This window comes from Periplaneta americana, chromosome 15 (genome assembly GCF_040183065.1).
Source record: "Periplaneta americana isolate PAMFEO1 chromosome 15, P.americana_PAMFEO1_priV1, whole genome shotgun sequence".
NCBI classification, from domain to species: Eukaryota; Metazoa; Arthropoda; class Insecta; order Blattodea; family Blattidae; genus Periplaneta; species Periplaneta americana.
In genome coordinates this window covers 55,351,290-55,373,795 of record NC_091131.1, presented here as the reverse complement: position 1 = coordinate 55,373,795, position 22,506 = coordinate 55,351,290, and the positions used below count along the sequence as shown (strand labels likewise).

The window sequence follows — 22,506 nt, the reverse complement described above, 5'->3', positions numbered from 1 at the left end:
GCGCAGTGATACCCCAGTTTGTAAGTTGTGTGTTGTTCACTGATGGAGCAACTTTCACACTGGATGGTATTTTAACACACACAACCAGTGCACTTGGGAGCAGATAAATCTATATTTCATTGCAGTCAGATCTCATCAGGTGCGATTTAGTGACAATGTGCGGTGTAGCATCACTGCTCGATCCACATGTCATGCCAAATCATGTAAGGTGAGGAAATTACAGGGAATTTTTGTAAAATATCCTGTCCATTTTATTAGAAGAGGTACCGCTTGCAGTACGTGCCAGGACATGGTGTTAGCATGACGGAGCTCCTGCGCACTTCAGTCTTGCGGCAAGGCAACAGCTGACGGCAACATTTGGTGACGGATTGGTTATTAAGGTCCGGTCCCATGGCCAGCAACATCACCAATCTTAATCCACTTGAGTTCTTGTGGGGATATCTGAAGGTCTTATTGCATGCCACACCTGTAGACCATGTCGATTATCTTCTTCCACGGATTGTCGACGCCTGTAGCACCATACATACTACACCTGACATATTTGAACGGGTGGGGCAGTCAATGTTTCGACGAGGTCAGTATTGTTTACAAGAAAGGAGACGTCAGTTCGAAGTTCTACTGTAATGCACAAGTTGTCAAGCGTCATTGCGTGTTGTTTTTCATTGAAAGCTTAGTCATCAAAGAGTCTTGAATGAATGATTTCTACCAGCCACAACAATGAAACAAGTGTAGCGCCGTACCGGTGCGAGTTAGGACACCCATTACTGAATGAAAAATGTTTTATTACCTTCTATCTACTGTATTCTTCTATAACATAAGTTCTGAATCACCCTGTATATTATATAGCCATTAGCAATATTTTTTGTGATATGTTAAACAAATTATACATTAAAATTGTCTACATGAACGAGAATGTTAATTTTATTATTGTTTTTAATCAACAATATTCTGATCAGAGACTATTGGGTACTACACCGTGTCCTGGAACTTGAAATTTACGTTTCGGAACTACATCCAGGTTCCGTAATCAAGCCAGATAGGTGTAACCGAGGAGTCGCCTATTCGTTACGCCTAGCTAATCCGGACTGAGTAATAGTAGAATGGTATCGAATTTTTAAACTGTTTTAAGTGATTCAAATATGAAGACTTAAGCCCATTTGAGATTGTGTCTAAAAGGCGACAATTATTTGATCCGTATGAATTGGTCAAAGCACAGCTATCAAGAAAAATTTCTGAGAGGCGTGATATATGGGCTGTATGTATGAATATATAGGGTCTATATATAAATATAAATTGACTCGTTTACTGAATATAAACAAAGTTCGTCTAATCGTTCTGGAAAAATATAGATGTTCGCAAATTTGGTTCGAAATTGATTTTTTACAGCATCAAAATATTGTCTTTGGATATTTTGTATAAAGAGAAAGGAACCATTACTGCCATGGCTTCACAGAGCGTTGACTAGAATCGCCAATTAAAAAAGAAGAAGAAAAAAAAAAACATATTGTGAGTTATACCTGCCTAGTACTGTAGTTATGATTGACGTAAATTTGTCCTCAATGAAACAATTTAAAAACGGAATCTCTGTGATAAGGATAACATACATGTCGAATAAAATAATATTTTTATTGCTAATAAGTTATAACTTTTCGCCATAAACCACAAAGAAATAAAAGAAAGCAGGAGATTCGTACAATCCTTATAATTGCGTAGAATGTCGATGTGTGATTGTAAAGGTTTGGATGTTTGTAGATTATAATGTGTATAAAATAAACTAAAGATCATTATGCATGTTGCACTATTGAGTTATTTGATTTATGTACTTTATTGTATGTTGCGGGTTGCATCGACCCTCTGCCGCCAAGTAGAAACAGCTGAAGTTGCGGGTTGCACAGCTGCGCACTCGCTAAGTAGCAAGATGCACGTATAGTATTACAGAAATGGTAACGGATATTTTTTCCGAATATGTGCAAACTTAAACGTCCCAAATGAAAATAATTATGAAAACAGATGCAAGTAAAGTACAGGCTAAAAGTGCAAGTTCAATTTGGGAGGCAACTGCGTATTGCGACAAAATGCTAGCAAGTAACGTCGATTATGAAGTAGATTTGTAAGAATAACGTCAAACTGGTCACCAGCGCGGTCTAATGGTAGCGAGCAGAACTCGTGCTCCGAGGTAGCGCCTGGGTGTTGGTTCGACTCCTGCTTGAGCTGATTATTTGATTGGGTTTTCAATAATGTTCAGAACATTAAAATAACTTTCTGAAAGAAATCATGTGTTAGAAAAGAAGAAGTCTGGTCATCTCATTATCATCAGAAACAGTTACGGGCATGCAGTCTTATGGGGCAGGACCTATACATATATATAAAAATCGCTTAATCTATACAAATATTATTAAAGAATACCGCATCATTATATCACGCCAAACGGCTGATCTGTTACTATTTTTTAAGTGGGACATATTTAACTGTAGAAACTTCTTTTCTCATATCTGCAAAAAAATAATAATAATAAATAAATCTTTCAGTCTTCAAAATGCAATACTCTGGCACTATTAAAGATATTCGCTTGAAATTTGCATTCATTTCTTCATTTTTGTATGAAATATAATTTTTAATTAAGAAAAGTTAGATATTATAGTGATTTTTTTTAATTCTCAAGTGTTTTCAAAATCTCCTCATTTAGATTTGTTACGCGGTTCATACGCTCTTATTTGAGCTCTAGAATACGCATTTGCGACAAAGAATAATGCAGTTAACTCATTCTCTAACAATAGGTCTACTTTTTTCTTACGTTTATGACCCCTGTTCTGCCCAAAAAATTGAAACTAATATTTTCATCTTAATTTCCAACTTCTCTCATCATTGCTACCCATTTAAATGTACCAAACAAATTATATTTTTTCATAGGTCCTGCCCCCTAAAATAAAACTGAACAAATCTTAAGAACAACCCAGGTCATTAGGGTGAGTGTGGTCTAGACCTTTGGTCTGTCATAAAGATGATCCGGATTCGAGTCCCGTGTACGTAGTAAGAAGCATTAAGCAAACTCATAATACAGCTGTGGCTTAGTGACGCTTAGTGATAAGGAAATAAAATAAATAGAGTTGTGGGATTTAATCGATTAATCTAACCGATTAATCGATCCAATTGCTGTTGTAAGATTAATCGATGAAAAATATTTAATCGAATAATCGAGTCGATTAAAATTAATCGGTTGTACTTAATATTAATTATTATTTTGTTAACGCAAACTCAGACTAAAAACTCCGACAACATTCGTCTCTCAGAAATTGCTTACTTCAAAGCACTATAGTACCGTTACAGCAAATCTTTGCACAAACACTTCAGAAAGAGATGTAGATGTGAGGATAGTGACCTGTCTACCCATATTTAAAGTTGAAACACAATGCGAAACCCTTATTAAGTTTCATGTTTTTTTCAAGAAAACTTTCACCTTGTTGTCAGCTCATCTTCCTAGCATATGAAATACATACTTTTCTGGGATTCGACCTCCTCATCCCTTAGCTATGGCTACACTGTGTGCAAGTGAGAGGGTAACTATCTTCTTCTCCTTCTAAAATTTTGTAACCCGATTACAATAGGGACCAGTCTACTGTTTTATTGCACTTTCTTTACCGAGTTTGTAGATGAAGCTTGTGTATTTAATTCGCTAAAGAAAAAAAAAATCATATTTCTGTGGTCTGTGAAAAAAGTTAAAACTCCATTATGACATATGAGAATTTGAGAAGTAAACTCAGTGAAACGTTTGGATTTAAATTGAATGATCGTGGAGAAGTGCTTGACAGAAAATAAAGTTCTTTACGTGTTTAGTGATGCAGGAAAAATTGTTATTAAACGTAGAGCGGCACTTAATTCGGAGCATGTGAATACACTCACATGTTTAAAATCATGGATGAAACAGTATTAACTAGGAGAGTCTTCATACTTTTTTTATTTATGTTTGTCTCAAAAATTCCCGGAGAAATTGACACAATAAATTATAAGCCTCATAATAAATATGTTAGTAAATAACTAAAATAGTTGTTTTGTAATAAAACGATACAGCATAACAGATATATAGCATTTAATATTTATGCTTATCACAGAACACAAGTTAAATTTAACAATAATTGCGTGTTATAGTATATTAATATATTTTTTCAAATCGATCAAAACTCGATTAATCTATCGATTAAATTCAAATAGTTAATCGATTAAATATTTTGATCAATCGACAGCACTAAAAATGCACACTGTTTTATTGCATAATATTACCTCTGTGGGTCCTTGTACGGGCTCTACATAGCTACATAGCTAGAGTCACATTGAACCGCAACATTCAGAAATACAAGCACCCATAACCGAGCGTTCAGGACGAGCTCCGTGTGGGCAACCGCGCTGTGCACTGCCGCTTCCACTCTACTTCCGTCAGCGCGGAAAGAAAAAATGTATGCACTGTATAAAGAGATAAACAAAAGGAGCTTAGGTGAGGAGTGGTTTGAGACAACACGAAAAGTGGCTGTAGGAGACTTTATTCACATCATTAGCTTACACATTAGTGACAGTAAGGGTAGTTTGGACAGGTGTACGGACTGACGCCAGCAGGGTACTGGCGCGACTGGTAGGTGGCCGCGGGCACGTAGTGGCTGCAGTACGGGTAGTTGGGACACGACTGGGGGCTCACCCCCGCCGGCAAGTTGTGTGCAGCTGCGGCATACGGCACATAGTGACCAGCGGCTGCGTACGGCCCGTAGTGATTGGGGGCCGCGTAATGCACGGAGTGGCTGTGCTGGGCGAGCAGAACGTTGTCGCAGTGCGGGTAGTTGGGGCAGAGAGCAGGGTTCAGGCCCGCGGGGTACTTGTCCGCTCCGCCTACAGCCACGGCGACCACGGCAGCCAAGACAACCTGCAATATCCCAACGTCTTTATCATAGTCTTCGTATTGAAGTCGCTATTATAACATTTTGAAAAATGAAAAGAAAAAAAAAGTTACGTAGGTCCAACAAAGGTAGGTTCAAGGGGAGAGAATGATGAAATTTGATATTTTTTCTAATTAAGCCACAATCTTATTATTTTTTTTTTTTTTGCATGTACAGATATCATTGCTACAACAACCTAAATGCGAGATTTAAAAATTGAAGCCCAAATTTTGAGAAAAAAAAAACAGGATAGGCCTATAGTAATTCACTAAAATGGATGTAACTCAGCCATTTTTAAAGATAAATTCAAACTATGGCATTTTACTATTAAAAGCACATTCTTTAAACTTTCTGGAGCACAATTTTGATATTGTCTTACAGAGTTTTAATATAAACAATAGAATTTAAGAATGAATTTTAGAGGTACTTTTATTGAAATATTGGGACATATTTTTCAACAAATAACATATTTCTATTCTAGAGAAAAGTTTCCTAGTAGTCTAAAGATGTGCAACTTTTTATGTAGAATAAAGCAAAACATTAAAGTTAGGGAAATTGCAATCAAAGTTATGTGGAATTTAAAAATCTTGTGTACCAGCAGAAGATGACAAGAGCATAAATGCGCGTTAAAGTTTATGTATTTTTCACATATCAAAGAGTACGAGTATTTTAAAGGGAAAAAATGAAAATTTACTGGATTTCACCATATTTAGTCATCATTTCCCCTTACAAGCTGGATAATGTCATTATCTACCGATAAGCTACAGGTACAACTTAAAAAAAAGTTTTCTTAGAAAACAAGGTTAATTTACAATATAATGATCTGACATACTGACTCCATTACAAATATATTGAAAGAACAACAATGAGGCAATTCTTCTCTTTCTTATTTTATTTGAGATTTTGGAAATATACGACATTGATTTGTTGCGTTGTAAAATTAATACAAGCATTACAAAAGCAATATTTGTAACACCTTTGAAACCACCGCATGCAAACTAACGTTATTGATGCAGCGTTTCTCGAATTACGAACCTCGGACCATTTCTGATCCTCAAAGTATGGCCTGGTGGATCACAATTTAAAATGACGAATTATCAAAAATGTTAATTTATGTGTGTAATGAATGTATTGAAATTGTTTAATATCTAATGAATGGTTTCAGTAAAATAATTAATTATATTAGAACTTTTACAAGAACATAAGAACAGCCTGAGAAACGTTTATAGCAATAACTCAGAAGATAATGTTGCGCAAAAAAAAATCTTTAAATTGATCGTTCCTTGAAACAAGTTTAAGTTTTATCAATTTTCAGGATTCTTGTAAAAAATTCGAACAATTGCAATCATATTGAATTTGAAGCAGAATTAGGTAAATTGTAGTGCACGTAACTACTACTACTACTACTACTACTACTACTACTACTACTACTACTACTACTACTACTACTACTACTACTACTACTACTACTACTACTACTACTACTACTACTACTACTACTACTACTACTACTACTACTACTACTACTACTACTACTACTATTATTATTATTATTATTATTATTATTATTATTATTATTATTATTATTCCAAGGTTTTGTAAACAATGGATGATTAGCTTTTCTGAACAAAGTATTTTATGTCAAATTGCATTTTTTTTTTGTTTCATCAGTGATTTACGTCCAATATTTTAATTTTTTTCAACGTTACCAAAGTATTTCAATCTCATATTCCTCCTAGTCTTACAAACGAAATGAATAATCACATAACGGAAAGATGTCGAAGTATAGTATTTTCGTATACAATAAAAGATCACTACGATGCAAGAATTCGAAATAATGGTAAGACTGACAACTCACCAGTTTGCAGGTCATGTTGAATGGATGTTGTTGAGTCGTATGCATTGGTCTTTTATACGCGCGCTATGCGAACGCTCCACTGCGCACAACCGCACGCCGCGTACGTGAGCCGTCGTATCACATAACACGATTACAACACGCCCTCACAGAGAGTCGTTCGAACGTAGAACGGCTTCTGTTCGGCTCCCGACGTCAGCCACCCTCAAGTATTTCACAATTTCCCTCATTCTGTCATGAAAAATTGTCGGAATAATAGCCTACTATAAAACATCACTGCGCTACGAATACGAACTATCCAGACAAAAAGCTATGGAATGTGTGGTAAATGAACTGTGAAATAGCAAATAATTCTCAACAAATAACCAAAGCAAGTTGCCTAATTCACATGCAACGGCTACCAATCGGCATGCTTTCTTACTTGTATGGTGCCATACCCAAATAAATATTTTTAGGCTTTGGAGCCTACTTGAAGGATTCTGGTGGTTACTTCCTCGTAGATTCGCCGTAATACACGTTTGAATAATGCCAACTTTATTTTGGATAAATGCATATTTCAAGGGTTTTCCCCCTTAAATGCATTTATTTTTATTTTGCTTATTTAAATGCACATTATATAGACATATCTCCTTGTTTTGCTCAATTTATTATCTATTTTCACAATTTCTCTATGATAAAAATAAGAATAATTTCCAAGAAATATAAAAAGAAATATATATACAGTATATATATATAAGAATTGAGAATAAGGTAATAAGGTGCTTAGGAAAATATTTGGGGCTAAGAGGGATGAAGTTACAGGAGAATGAAGAAAGTTACACAACACAGAACTGCACTCATTGTATTCTTCACCTGACATCATTAGGAACATTAAATCCAGAAGTTTGAGATGGGCAGAGCATGTAGCACGTATGGGCGAATCAAGAAATGCATATAGAGTGTTAGTTGGGAGGCCGGAGGGAAAAAGACCTTTAGGGAGGCCGAGACGTAGATAGGAAGATAATATTAAAATGGATTTGAGGGAAGTGGGATATGATGATAGAGAATGGATTAATCTTGCTCAGGATAGGGACAAATGGCGGGCTTATGTGAGGGCGGCAATGAACCTCCGGGTTCCTTAAAAGCCAATAAGTAAGTAAGTATAAAAATTCTGTAAAAAATATAGTCTATAGTATTTATTACATACAAACACCATATAGGCGTAGGCTTATATGCAGGTGTACGATGCTTAGCACATACATCTTCCTGTGACCATTATTAACAATATTTTTTTTCTTCGGAATATGTATTATATGATTTTCTCGTGTTAAATTCTATCGTACCTGGTTTACATGTTTCGACCTATTATTGGTCTTCTTCAGAACTGGTCGTTTCTGGTCTTGGCGCCTCTTGTTTTGTTTCCTGAGAGAATGTGTTTGTGTAGTGAAATGTGGAGTCAAATAATTTAACACGAGAAAGTCATATAATACATATTCCGAAGTGATATAGTGTTAAAAGTTGTGTATTTTTTTCTCTCAATTTGTTCCTGTCCTTCCAATCTCCTTTCTCATGCTTTTCACAGTCCTTCCATCAATGTTTTCTTTGGCCTCCCTCTTTCTCCTTTCTACAACCGCAATGAGATGAGATGATGTAGATTTGTTGGGATGTTACAGGAGAACCAGACCTCCCGGAGACAACCCCTGTGTTACCTGGACCACGGACGCGCCCAACACGGGGGTACATCGGGGATCGAACCCGGGTCCACAAGGTTATAAGTTCAGCACTCTAGCCAGTAAACCACACCGCGGTGAACCCATGAGAAATATAAAACCAATAAATTGTAGAGGTCATAGCATTTTTATGTCAATGGAGAGTTCCTGCTAGTGGTTCTTTACTGCCATAATAATTACGTAAAAGGAGAGAAAGTTACAAAAAAGTTAGAAAGTTAAAAAGGTACCTATTCAAATATGTATGTAAAATTAATAATTTTATTAGTACACGTAAAGAAAAAAGCAAATTTAATAAAAAGATGACTTGATGACAACTACTATTTTAAATTATTTTCATGCATCATATTATTGAACCAAATAAACCTTTGAGTGTGTTTTTTACTGCATATACTTCAATTTTAGCGAATATTTCCGCTGCTTGTACTGCATAGTTTGATGCAATATTTTCAGGTTTTTTAGTGCATAAAGTTTCGCAGTCTAGTAATATGGATTAATGTGAATTTTGAAAAATGGCAGAATTATAGCAGGGGAAATGGGAGTATGCCAAGATAATCTATCTAAACTGAACTTCGATAAAATTAGGCATGTATAAACGTATGATTGAAGTTTTGGCTGATAGGGTAAAGGTTGGTAATATTGTGATACTAATATTATGAAAGTTCTTTTTGAGATTTTTTTACAATTTTACTGAGCGAGAGGAAGATCGGTTTTTTGCGTCAACGTATTAAGGGAATGTTCGTGGACAAGTTTCTGCACAAAACCGGTCCTTCTCTCGCTCAGTAAAATTGTAAAAAATTCTCAAAAAGTACTATCATAATATTATCACAATATTACCAATATTTACCCTATGTATATCTATTATCAGGCAGTACATTTCACTTGACAATACGTGTCAGAAGAAGAATAATAATTGTTTGTATACATCTGAGGTCTGATTAGTGTACTATGTAGCTAGTCGGCGATGTATGCAATGGAGGGGAAAAGGAACTGGCCACCATACCAATTATCTCCTGGCTTAGTTGCCTCGTAAATGGTACCTTCTTGGTATCATTTGTGAGGTTCACACATGTCTTCGGACAGTTGACTAAACAACAACAATAATAACAAACTTATGAGGGGAGGAAAAAGAGGAAGGATGGGTAGGGCAACAATAAAATGAAAAGATTGGAGACGACATACGAGGAAAGAGGAGAAAAACGAGTATGAAAGGCGATGAGGAGGAAAATAACGAAGAGAGAGAGAGAGAGAAAGTAGAAAGAGACGAAGAAAGAAGGAAAGAAGATCACAGTACATTACGATATTGGAAATAAAAAAAAAAGTTAGGGATGCTTAAGTCTTTCGCACTTCCAACATTTCTCACTTGGAGAGAATCAAGTAAGACTAAATAATAGTTAATTATAAACTTTTACCATTAAAATCAGTTATTACTTTCGAATAGAAAACAACAAACTCTTTAAATTAAGTTCTGAACCATAGAGTAATTGCCAGACAATTAGATTTATCTCCTTCCATGTTACAGCAAATGTTGGAAGTGTCCACCATCTTCATTCAAACAGAACTGCTTCCGTCTCACCATATTCTGTGACGCTCGCAAAAGCGTATGATTGTCAATGTTGCTAACTTCTTTCCTGACAGTTTTAGGAGCTGAAGTGTCCTCTATATTTAGTATCTCCAAGGGAAAAAACTGGAGGTTAGATTCGGTAATCTCAGAGGTCACATATTCTTTGAAATTATGCGAACACCGAAGAAGCTGGTTATAAGCTTCATGGACTGATTGGATGTAGCGCCATCTTGCTGGAAGTAGACCTCGCTCAACTCGATGCTGTCAATTTGTTTCACGAATTCCGTGAAGACGCGGTAGTAAACCTCAGTGTTCACTGCCCATCGAAGGAAATGGGGCAAATGATTCTTAAGGCAGACCCTGCGCACCAGACCCTAACTTCTTCAGAACGTAATAGTGTTTGGTGAATAATATGGGGATTTCCGTCAGCCCAGTTTCCCAGATCAAATATATAACAGATTGTTCATCCCTGTGTTAAAATCGGTAGCACTTTGAAGAGAACAACCGGCAGAATAGTCAACCGTCCGCCATAAACGAACACGAGATGGCAGTACAGTCGCTAATGCAATTCAAATGGGAGTAATGACGTGACTCCTTATGTAACAACTAGATGGCAGCATAGTAAACCTGAGGAAAGTTGTAACCGTCAAAGTCTATAAGGCCGAGCAATCTGGGTATATTGATTGATCAAAGAAATAACATAAGTCTTGAAATTAAGAAAAGAATACTCTGTGCAAATAGATGTTATCATGGCCTCATAAGACACATTAAATCTAGAGTACTAACTATTAATATACAAAACTTTGATTAGACCAGTGCTTACCTACGCCTCAGAAACTTGGACCCTTAATAAACAAGATATAGACGGATTCAATATCTTTGAGATAATACTAAGAGCAATTTTTGGACCAGTACAAGTAAATGATGAATGGAGAATACGATATAATGCTGAACTGTATGAACTATATAAAGAGCCAAACATCATTACAATAATAAAAACTGATCGTTTGAGATGAGCTGGGTATTTGGCAAGAATGGAAGAATCCCGACTAGCTAAAAGAGTCTTTTTATATAAGTTAATCCAGGAGGACAGAGGACTAGAGCAAGACCGAGAGCTAGATGGGAGGACGACATAGAAAAGGATGATAGAAGTATTGGATCCGTAACTGGATTGCTAGAGCAATAAACAGAGAAGAGTGGCGAAGACTTCTTGGACAGCCAGGACTCTTGATGGGTTGTAGCGCTGATCATGATGATGATGATAATGAATCTGGGTATATACGATCTAGGCCAGTATCTGCTGTTTTGAGAATTGACGTAGCCTATCAGATGAAACCATGGCTCATTCGAAAACCATGTTATGGAGAGGATCTCTGGACTTGAAAAGCCTGGAACAATCGACAAAATCGCATTCTCATTTCCTCTTCTAGTTCCTTCTTGCACTTTATGTACTCTGTACGGCCATACGTCCGCATTCTCTTTCGCCCTCTGACACGTGCCATATGAGTAGACTGTCGTTGGGCTTAATTGGCTCAGTGATTTCAATGGTGAGTGAAGTAAACATTTTCAACATCATACACAATTTTTAAGTATTACAGGCTTATGTTTAACCCCTATATCGCTGAGAAGAGATCCGGTTGCTTCCAACATTCCTACTAACAACAGAATATTGTTAGCTTGCTTGAACATCACGCACACCAACTCTTTTCGAAATGCTCTTTGCGCTTCAACCAAGACATTTGGAAGCCAGTAAGTTTTAACCAAATAAATAGAGCCTTTACTAACAAAAGAATAGTACATGACTGTCACATTGATTTTTCCAGAGCCACTACGATAATAAAATGCAACTTCAAGATTATGCAGACTTCCGGAAGGAACTTTTAACTGATTACGAAGGTAAAGATTTATATGTATCACCCTGTATTAGCAAATTAACTGTAAATTCTTTCCTTTTATAGCCTATATTTTATTTTTAATTAGTGGTTGTAAGTCCCCTTTGAGAAGAGTGGCACGGCTGGGGCCCCTCTCGCACGTAGGCCGTTTTGGTGAATCTTTTGTACTACCTGGAATGAAACTCTCCTATAGCCTGCAGAATTCTTCAATCCCAGGTCCCACGGACTACCATGAGCCCCAGGGGAGAGCCCACGGTACATAGCACTACCATCAGCAACTAATGACCACATACCACGGAATCAAAGTTCGATGGCGGCCCGCAGCCCACTATATATCGGAGCAAGCTCGAAATATGAAAAAGAAACGGATATGATGATGAAAAAGAGGAAGTGTAATAATATTATAATGGCGAAAAGAGTCCGAGGTCCAATGCCGAAAGTTACCCAGGTAAACTCTCCTAAAAACCTCAATCAGTTAATCTGTCTCAAATAGAATTTGAACCAAAGCTCCTTTTCCTAATTCAGCATCCCTTCGGCACACACTGTATGTAGATTCTACAGCGCCATTAAACACATTAACTTCTTCCATCATCAACATGATCTCAGCATACGTACTCTAAATAACTTCAGTTTAACGTATCATTAAACGGAATAAAAAAAAACTAGAAAAATTACGGATACGTAATTTCCCAGCTTTATGACGCTGTGTGATGTGTGCAGTTTGAAGCTGTGTAAAATCCTAGTTCTCCGAGAATTTATGCTCTTGCCATTTTCCGACCTTTACAGATGATTTACACTACACGGAAACATGATGAAGCATGTTAGTAGATAAACATCTTTAACTTAGGCAGAATACGAAGCCACGTCCATGACTTAAGCAATTTCGAAGCTGCACAGTTAAATATGCGTAGATACGCCAAAATTGTTACGGGTGCTAACCATTCACTGAGAAGATTAACAATTATTGAATTAGTTTAATGATTGTACAGTACACATCGCGGAAATTTTCTTCGTGAGATACAAGAGCTTGTCCATCGTCAGTGGTAGGACATTTTGTAGTAATGTTGGACAAAGTAATTGTTCAAATGAAGCTCTGTTTCTTAATACTATAGGCTACTGTACTAATCATTATGCTGTAATGTACATAATGTTCATGTTCTGCACAGTTAGTGTTATATTGTATACAATTCATTAAATGTGAGGTCGTATACATGTCAGTGATATCACAAAATCTTGAACATTAAACATGCAACAAGCCTGTATTTTATTGTTTTCTTATACCAAAAATTGTGGTAATTATAGTAAAGTACATTAATATGGAATGAAACATTTATTCTTCTGCCTGACTGACTATTACTTTTTGTAAATATAAAGGAATTCAAACAGAATTGTCTATAGTAATGTAACAAGAGGTCTGAGATTTGCCGATAAATCCACGAGCTGGGAAATCTCAGACCTCGAGTGACATTTATTAGGACTATTTCGTGAATTAAATAAAAATGTAAATAATATATCCTTAAATTCGCTCACAAAATGTTAATAATTGTATATTTATGAATACTTAACCTATTCAGACATTGTGAAGTCGAAATAGATGAATAACGATTACAGCAATAAAGAAATTGAATGTTATTCAGTAATGCCAATTGAGAAAAGCGAAATACAGGTTTAAAAATGTTAATTACATGTATTGCACTTTTCTCTTGTTATTATAACAGAAATAAGTTTTCATTATCTGCTGAAACTATAATTAATTTAATTTAAACATTTTATAGTATAATTACAAATAGCCTTATTAATACATTAATTAAATGAACAATAGTTATGAAGGAGTGTCATTTTCTTTAGATACAATGGACATCGAATTAGAAGATGTAGATGTGGAAGTAGGATTTCGCACTTTATTTAGTACAATGGATTCATTCTCATCGATTTACGTGGGAACAGTTTGGCGACACTGACTAAACAAAAGAACGACCATGCGATAAATTGATAGTGATAAATCGAACTGCAGAAATTATCGCGATGTATGACTGTGATTGGTTGGAATTAAAAATTTCACTACACTTCAATGACCGAAAATGGAATGACGTCATATAAACGAAATCGTCTACCAAAATTGTCAGTGGTGTGACTTTGCTGTTCTTTCTATATTATGGTTACAAACTTTACAAAGAAATTTAAAATTATTGAAAATTGAATTACAGTTAAGAAGAATATACCACCACAAATATTAGTCTATATTCTTCTAGTTAAACTAAGTCCGATTAGAGAAGCATTTTTAGGTTGATTAATGTGTAAATATTTTGGACACTTTCTCATGGACAAGCCTATAGCTATTGTAAAATGTTGCAAAAAATGTAAGTAAAATAAATAAGTAAATAAATAAATAAACCCGCGGCGCAATAGCCCATTAAGAGTCAGGGCCGACCAGACGACTGCTGGCCTTACGTCCACACGCTTCCACAGAGGTGAACGATCATCCAACTAGAACGGAGGTATCGTGTGGTGAGCACGATGATCCCCCAGCCGTTGTAACATTTTGTCGTAACCGGATAACTGAACTGAACATTATTTCATACAACATGATCATCGTTAGACCATCACTGTGCGGCCTATTATAAAAAGGAATTCAAACCTCTGTCCTCTCTCTTGTCAGGACAAGAGTATTGTGTATTGTGGATCTGACGAATGAACAACCGTCTTCAATAGCTTTCTTCAAGGACGGACAGCAGGTGGTTTTGTCTGGCTTTTAAATTATATTTATGGCAAGTTGCTTAGAGCAAATTTCCGACTTAAGTCTACAGGCAAGTAAAGTTTCCATAACAGACAGGAATAAATCGATCTATAGTGAGATTCTTTAAGCCTTACGCCGTAACATTTCTGTTTGAAGAAGTTTTCAATTCTAATCACAAATTCGTAAATAATAATTATGAGTGTAGCCTACACAGCGAAAGATGTTTATTTTGCTCAACTTCGTAACGGCTGAAGATGTGTTAATTTTGAAACGATATAGATTTTTTAATGGGGTTATTTTATGACGCTGTATCAACATCTCAGATTATTTTGCGTCTGAATGAAATGAAGGTGATAATGTCGGTGAAATGAGTCCGGGGTCCAGCACAGAAACAGTTACCCAGCATTTGCTCGTATTAGGTTGAGGGAAAACCCCGGAAAAAACCTCAACCTTCATTGTCGATCGGGATTCGAACCCGGGCCACCTGGTTTGCCAGACGCGCTGACCGTTACTCCACAGGTGTGGACAAACGGTATAGATGTAAACATTCTAAACTCTACAGTTTTTTACTAAAGAAGTTTTAAGTTTGCTGAATATTTCTTTAAATCATAACAAAATATGTCTCTGACACAAACCTTTTTAGAGACATACTGCCTACACCATTTCATTTATCACACATTTATTTAACATAATCCTGACACAAAAAAAAATTGCATTTCATTTCAATGAACTGCCATTTCTTCTTATTTTTCCAAATTACAGGGGAAATTATTCCCATAATGTTGTTAAACGTTTATTCTGTTTGTGATTGCTATTCTGCGCATGGTTGGGATTGTAAGGATGTTCGGGATTTGAAATAAAATTGTGATTTTTTTACTTCTGTCTCTCTTAGTAGCTGCATTTAAATTTAAGAAAGCGAGTCTTCTCATTAAGTACCGGTACTTCATAATCGCTTCCTCATTACGAGGTCTAGTCTCGAGACAACAATGTAATTATTGATATTGATAGTCGAAACGATTCATATATTATATCAGTACGAAGTCAATGAGTTGTTTGAAATTGCAATGAATAATATATTATATATTATGATAGTACAGTTTGTTAGTTCATATTCTATCTGTTAGGATATCAGAATCACTCTAGTTGCTAGGTGTATATTATAGGCCTATTTGGAAATCTGATTCATATTATAATTTGTAAAGTTACACAGCATAACAAAAATACACACAGATACTTACTTACAAATGGCTTTTAAGAAACCCGAAGGTTCATTGCCACCCTCACATAAGCCCGCCAGCGGTCCCTATCCTGTGCAAGATTAATCCAGTCTCCATCATCACACCCCACCTCCCTCAAATCCATTTTAATATTATCCTCCCATCTACGTCTCGGCCTCCCTAAAGGTCTTTTTCCCTTCAGTCTCCCAATATGCATTTCTGGATTCGCCCATACGTGCTACATGCCCTGCCCATCTCAAACGTCTAGATTTAATGTTCCTAATTATGTCAGGTGAAGAATACAATGCGTGCAGTTCTGTGTTGTGTAACTTTCTCCATTCTCCTGTAACTTCATCCCGCTTAGCCCCAAATATTTTCCTAAGCACCTTATTCTCAAACACCCTTGACCTATGTTCCTCTCTCAGAGTGAGAGTCCAAGTTTCACAACCATACAGAAGAACCGGTAATATAACTGTTTTATAAATTCTAACTTTCAGATTTTTGGACAGCAGACTGGATGATAAGAGCTTCTCAACCGAATAATAACAGACATTTCCCATATTTATTCTGCGTTTAATTTCCTCCCGAGTGCCATTTATATTTGTTACTGTTGCTCCAAGATATTTGAATTTTGCCACCTCTTCGAAGGATAAATCTCCAATTTTTATATTTCCATTTCGTACAATATTCTGGTCACGAGACATAATCATATACTTTGTCTTTTCGGGATTTACTTCCAAACCGATCGCTTTACTTGCTTCAAGTAAAATTTCCGTGTTTTCCCTAATCGTTTGTGTAGATTATACAGATAATTATAATATAATATGAATACATGGATTCAGATGTAATGTTCTGTAATAACATAAATTTCAATAATACGTAAAATAAATTATAAAATTATGCGGTGCCTTGTAAATGTGATTCACTTGGAAAGCAATACCATAGTTAAATACTTCAGAATTATACTACGTTAAATTAACTAATTATTTCTGTCTTTACACTCCCCATATTTATTAATCACCCCCATTTGTGTACGAATAATAATTTTTTGCTAAATTAAAAGTCAATATTTCGTTAAGCTTATTATGCATATATATTCAAAGTCTGAACGGAATATGAATAAAGTGCTGTTCCCTGACAGAAGGACAGATAGACGGTGTGCCGAAAAACCGCTTGTACGATGTCAGGGATTCTGAAAACGTGTATATCCATGAAAACCTCGAAAATTACTTTTTTAAACATAACCTAACAATACTTTCTCTGTATACTGCATATATTGAGAAAATAGACATTTTTCACTAAACAATCAAATTAACAAAGACTTTTGTTTACAAGGGAAATAAGTGAAAACGTCTCAGAGAACGACTAGATCTCCAGGGTTCGAAGTGAGCATACTACGGTGGATTTAGGCACATCGATGTGCTGGTTGACACCTCTCATGTGGAAGGAAATTTTCTAGCTCTGACAGAACAACGCAAGCGAAAGCAGGTTTGAAACTAATAACATGGATTTATTTACTCTCTGTAAAGCATTCATTTGAGACACATTCATGGAAAAGTGTCGCACATATCGAATGTGTCATGCGTTGGGTCAGAGGGAGAAATTGGTGAAAATGTGGTTGCATAAGTGTGGTCACGGACCACAGCTTGCAATTGTTTCACAACGATCGGCCGGCATCGGCATGTGTCGGTCGTTCGCTGCTCACAATCAGTCAGAGTTGCGCTCCACAGCCATGCGGACGATAGCTGTCTTCGCAGCCACGCTGCTGCTGGCGTTCCCAGGTCAGTCATTGTTACAATACCTCTGGCAGTATACACTGGAATATCTCTCGTTGCTAGGGTGTCAATTTGTTACTAGGCCTACAATCTTTCTTGTTGCTAGGATACTAAAATTACTTTCTTTTTTATGTTATTATAATTTATTAGTTATTCGAGTCTCATTCATTACTATGATGCTTTATTCAGGATAGAAGCGTCTCGTTGCTTGGATACCGGTACAGCGGTAGAGTTTATGCAATACGGGTGTCAATCTCATGAGTTCCGTTGCTAGTTGCTCACTCTACGTATTGTTCCTACCAGTCTAGTTGCTATGAAACTAGTTGCTACGATAACAACTAATCTTGTTACTATGATGCTATTGTTTGTTGGTTAATAATTCGCTTTATTTTTGTTAGGTTAGATTTTGCTATGATACTACAGTTTGTTAGTTCATTTTCTATTTGTTAGGATATTAGAATCACTCTAGTTGCTATGAAACTATAATTTAAATTAATATTGCCTCTTGGCTGTCATAGTAAGTGCTGTTCTAAGGTAACGGCTAACCTAATCTCCACCAGGTCTTCGCTTTTAAAGAAGCTTTTATTATTATTATTATTATTATTATTATTATTATTATTATTATTATTATTATTATAGTATTTTATTTGTTATTCCCAGGGGCAGGTATTTATGGAGATTAATGTTATCATTTGTGTTTTTTAATATTGGTGTCGGCGGAGATTGTTGGAGATTGATTTGTACTCTTAGTGGAGATTAATGGAAATTTTAGAAAATATAATTTATTTTGGAATTGGAGTATTAACTCTGTATTAATATTACTTCCAAATAATTAACATTAAATGTTCGTTGGATTCTGGTAAAGGTGCGGCATGGCCAATAGACAATATTTGTTGGCTGATACTATATTTAACACACATTCATTAAAAGCGAAAAAAAAAAAAAAAGAAAAAAACTTGCAGCTTTCAAATTAACACTTTCAAATTATTAGTGAAATGTTGAATTCTCCGTCCTTTAATTCCACTATTATAATCAGAACACCTGGAATACCATGTAATGTAGCCTATACTTGGATATATAACAAATTCAAGTTTAAAAAATCCGAAAAAACTCAGAATATGAAATTCGCTATAAAACGACTCAATAATAATAATTCGCGAATGTATTCATATTTCGCTATTAGAATTTTATTTCGCGATTTGTCGCGATTGTTTTATCCGCATATTATTAATTCGTAAAGATTATTAAAAATCTATTGTATATCTATTATGCCTATGTCGTGATTTTCGCGATCTCCTAAATACCCGGCCCTGGTTATTCCGATTCTGTCCTTTTTTGTCTGCTTCATATTATTGTTGATCTAAAACTATTTCATAGTTCATGTTCTGTTATGGGAAGTATAATTAAGGACCTAACATTTTAAATGTGCTACGTACAAAAAACAACTTTATGAGATATTGATGGAAAAAACACTGCGAAAAACATGTTGAGATACAACACCGTCTTTTGGAGCATGAAAGAGTCACAGTTGAGCAAATACAATTCAGTATGATATTCTTATATGGATGTTCCTCCTTTAGATTGAATAAAATGAAATTGAAAAATTGGCACTTAGCACATTTAAAATGTACTTAGCACATTTTTTCTCTCTTGTACGGAGTAGGGACCCGAAGGCTTACACTGCAGCCTGAGGCTTATTGTGCTCACCACTCCTAATTTTGTGAATGATTGGGTGGCTGAACGGGCGCGATTTTGTACAAGTACAGCACCCTGCACCGTGAAATTAACCCGGGCTATTATATTAATGATGTTGATAATTAATTAATGGCGAAATGAGTCCGAGGTCCAACGCCGAAAATTACCCAGCAATTCTACCTCTATTGGTTGAGGGAAAACCTTGGAAAAACCCAACCAGAATTTGAACCCGAGCCCGCTCGCTTCATAACAAGACGTGCTGACCATTAGCCTTCTCTACAGCGGTGGACTAGCACATTTAGAATATTAGGTCTTCAATTATGAAAGAGAAAGTTCATTGTTGTGCTTTCTTCTGTAATTTATTGATTACAGTAGAACCCCGATTATCAGTCACCTTATTAACCGATTGGCGGATTATCCGACTATCTTTCGCTGTTTTTTTCTTTTTGCTACAGAAACATATGAAGTATTATTTTACGTTATATTAGTACGTATTTTTTTCTAGAGAGTGTTATTACATGCCTTTACACTTACACAATTTGGTTTATTCAACTTCTATATAAAATGTACTCCATAATGACAAAAGAAAACGTGTTGTGCTAAGTATCGACAAAAATGCAAATAAGTGAGCAGTTTGTAGAAAGCGAAATTGTGGTTCATCTCGCACCAGAATACGAGATTGATGTTAAACCATGTGCGATTTAATAAAAAAATCAAGGATAAAGTGTATAAAGTATGTAAATCTACAATATGACAGCCATTGCAAGGAGTTCCTTTGCCCCTTGACAACCAGACTTTAATGAGTGAACTTCTGACCCACTACCTTGCATGTTAAACATAAGACCACAGAGAAAATTACGACAGTACAAGTGTTATTCTCTTAATTTACGAAAATATTTTATGATACGGATATCCAATTTTTTCTATTAACCGTTAAGTCCACTGCCTTCATTACCACGGGTAATAGAGGTCCTACTGTATATCGATGTTGTTTGGCTAAAGGGAAATAAGTAACAAAAGTGAATTTTGAGTTAAATGAAAATTAAACTCGAACTCATCATATTGCAAATAATTTTCTACAAAAATAAAATGCTAGTATTGTTTTGTGTTTTTGCACACTCCTTGTAGAATTTAACTTCTGTATTCACCTGGCGAACAAAACTCCATGTGCACAAAAAATGACAACCACCTTCACCCAAACACCATCAATATTCAAACAAATAGAAAGTAATCCTTCAAATTTCGATATTAGCTCATTATTATTATTGTTATTATTATTATCATCATCATCATCATTGATAATGCTTTCGTTGCTACGTAGGCCTATTATTTACAATATTATTTACTCTCGGGCTTCAACAGGAGTTGATTTAGCCCTGCTCACATTACAGTAATGAACAATACCCGTCGCATTACATTGTACTGTAAGTACGAGTAGTTACTACATAGTTGTGGTATCTCCTCGCTGCTATGGAACATTAGAGCCGCCTCCTTTGTTGGAGTACTAACACGTAGGTATAAATTAAAGGCTCCCACACCACGAGAATGCCAAGTCAGCTCCGTGCACGGAATGGACGTGACAGTCATTGGCATCGCGCACCAGCTGATGCAGTGACGAAGGAGGGCTGGGCTACACACTTGATTGAAGCAAAGGGTGTCTCACAGGAACCACTCTAACTTCCACGGAATCGAACACGTCACATTACGACATCGCGTATGACTCGACGCGGGTTTCCCGAGGTCGCGGCTTTGAAGCCTGTGAATGGGCCTGTGTTTCCTAGAAGCAGACGCAGCTGCAACGAGAATGTGCGAAGGTCGGCGAAATTCGTCTCAATCTCACATTTCGATCTTAACTGCGCGCTCGAGACCATCCTACAAGGTCGGGCTGGTGCGCAGTTGCGAACGCACGACCTGGACACAGCGCCAAACTGGGTTCGATTACCGGGACTTGCAATATACATGTTATGGATATGACTTACAAGTGACATAAGCATTTCCCACTAACCAAATTGGATCCATTGCATTAATGGATCAGGAACTCATTCATATTAAAAATTTTGATGAATGCACCAATCATTAAAGGTAAGCTTTCACTACATCGTATCGCACTCATCGGACGAATCGAAAAAAGACAATCTTTGCTGTAATTGTTATGTAATCGCGTTCACTACATCGTATCGCACGCATCGGCTCTCGGCAAATCCGTCCACGTTTCTCGGATGAGCAACTTTTCCAATGCGTGCGATCATGGCCTTCTTTAATAAATCTATTTTAACTGTTACTATTACGTTGTGCCATGTTCAGTGTCGCGCCAAAATAGCAGACGGAGAACTTATTTCGCTTGTAGAAAATTGCGAAGAATTATATAATTTGAGGCGTTCCCATTACAGTAATTAAGTCGTGTCTTACATACTGTATATATTATGTAACCAATATCTCTTTCGTTTCTTCCTCTTCAATTAAGACGCATGAAGCAATTACAAATTCTTATTCGCTAACATTCATAATTGATAGATCTAACCTCAAACTCCTCTATTTTCAGCAATGTCAATATCGTACGACGTCATGTTTTAAATAGCTGATAGGGAATCCGATGAGGCGATGAGGTAGAGCTGTTACAGTGAACGCGTCACTTAATATATCCGTTGCGTGCGATTCGTACGAGGAGTGCGATACGATGTAGTGAACGCTTACCTTAACAGTGATCCACTCAATGCAATGTTTATAATTTGGAGGAGAGCACTCGGTGAGCAGAATTTGAGGAAGCTCGGCAATTCTTTCTTGTGTTCCACACGTTTAGAATTTGTATGGGAATGAGTTATCTACCTATAATACGAGGGAGAGTCAAAATGTAACCTTAATAATCATTTTATTAATTGAATATATACAAAAAGACTAGAAACACTTCATTACTTTTCAACATAGTATAACAGGAACACTTGCATTGAAAGTAGTGGGGATTATGTTGAAAAGTGATGAAGTGTTTGTAGTCTTATTGTACATATTCAATTAATAAAACAATTATTAAGGTTACTTTTTGACTCTCCCTCGTAATAAAACTGTAACCTAAATTTTTCTGGTAATTTTTGCTTTCACAAAATAACTGGTGTTAACATGTATATTGAACTGTTCTCAGACCGAAA

General features: G+C 36.2%; 2 protein-coding genes across 5 annotated transcripts in view; one reads left to right on the top strand and one right to left on the bottom strand.

Moving 5' to 3' along the window:
• LOC138714972 (cuticle protein 1-like) overlaps positions 1 to 22,506 on the bottom strand; it is a 62,737-nt gene that overhangs the window by 6,141 nt on the left and 34,090 nt on the right. For 2 of the 4 annotated variants that reach the window (XM_069847299.1, XM_069847298.1), the window contains exon 2: positions 4,556 to 4,909. In XM_069847299.1, the coding sequence (XP_069703400.1) occupies positions 4,559 to 4,909 (351 nt within the window). In that variant the 3' untranslated portion in view covers positions 4,556 to 4,558. Of the gene's footprint in view, positions 1 to 4,555; positions 4,910 to 6,780; positions 6,935 to 20,872; positions 21,850 to 22,506 lie in introns of those variants that run through there. The other 2 variants (XM_069847296.1, XM_069847297.1) reach the window with 2 other exon arrangements.
• Positions 17,491 to 22,506, top strand: part of LOC138714971 (leukocyte elastase inhibitor-like) — a 32,885-nt gene continuing 27,869 nt past the window's right edge. The window contains exon 1 of the mRNA XM_069847294.1: positions 17,491 to 17,674. Coding sequence (XP_069703395.1) covers positions 17,506 to 17,674 — 169 coding nt within the window. The 5' untranslated portion in view covers positions 17,491 to 17,505. The remainder of the gene's footprint in view (positions 17,675 to 22,506) is intronic.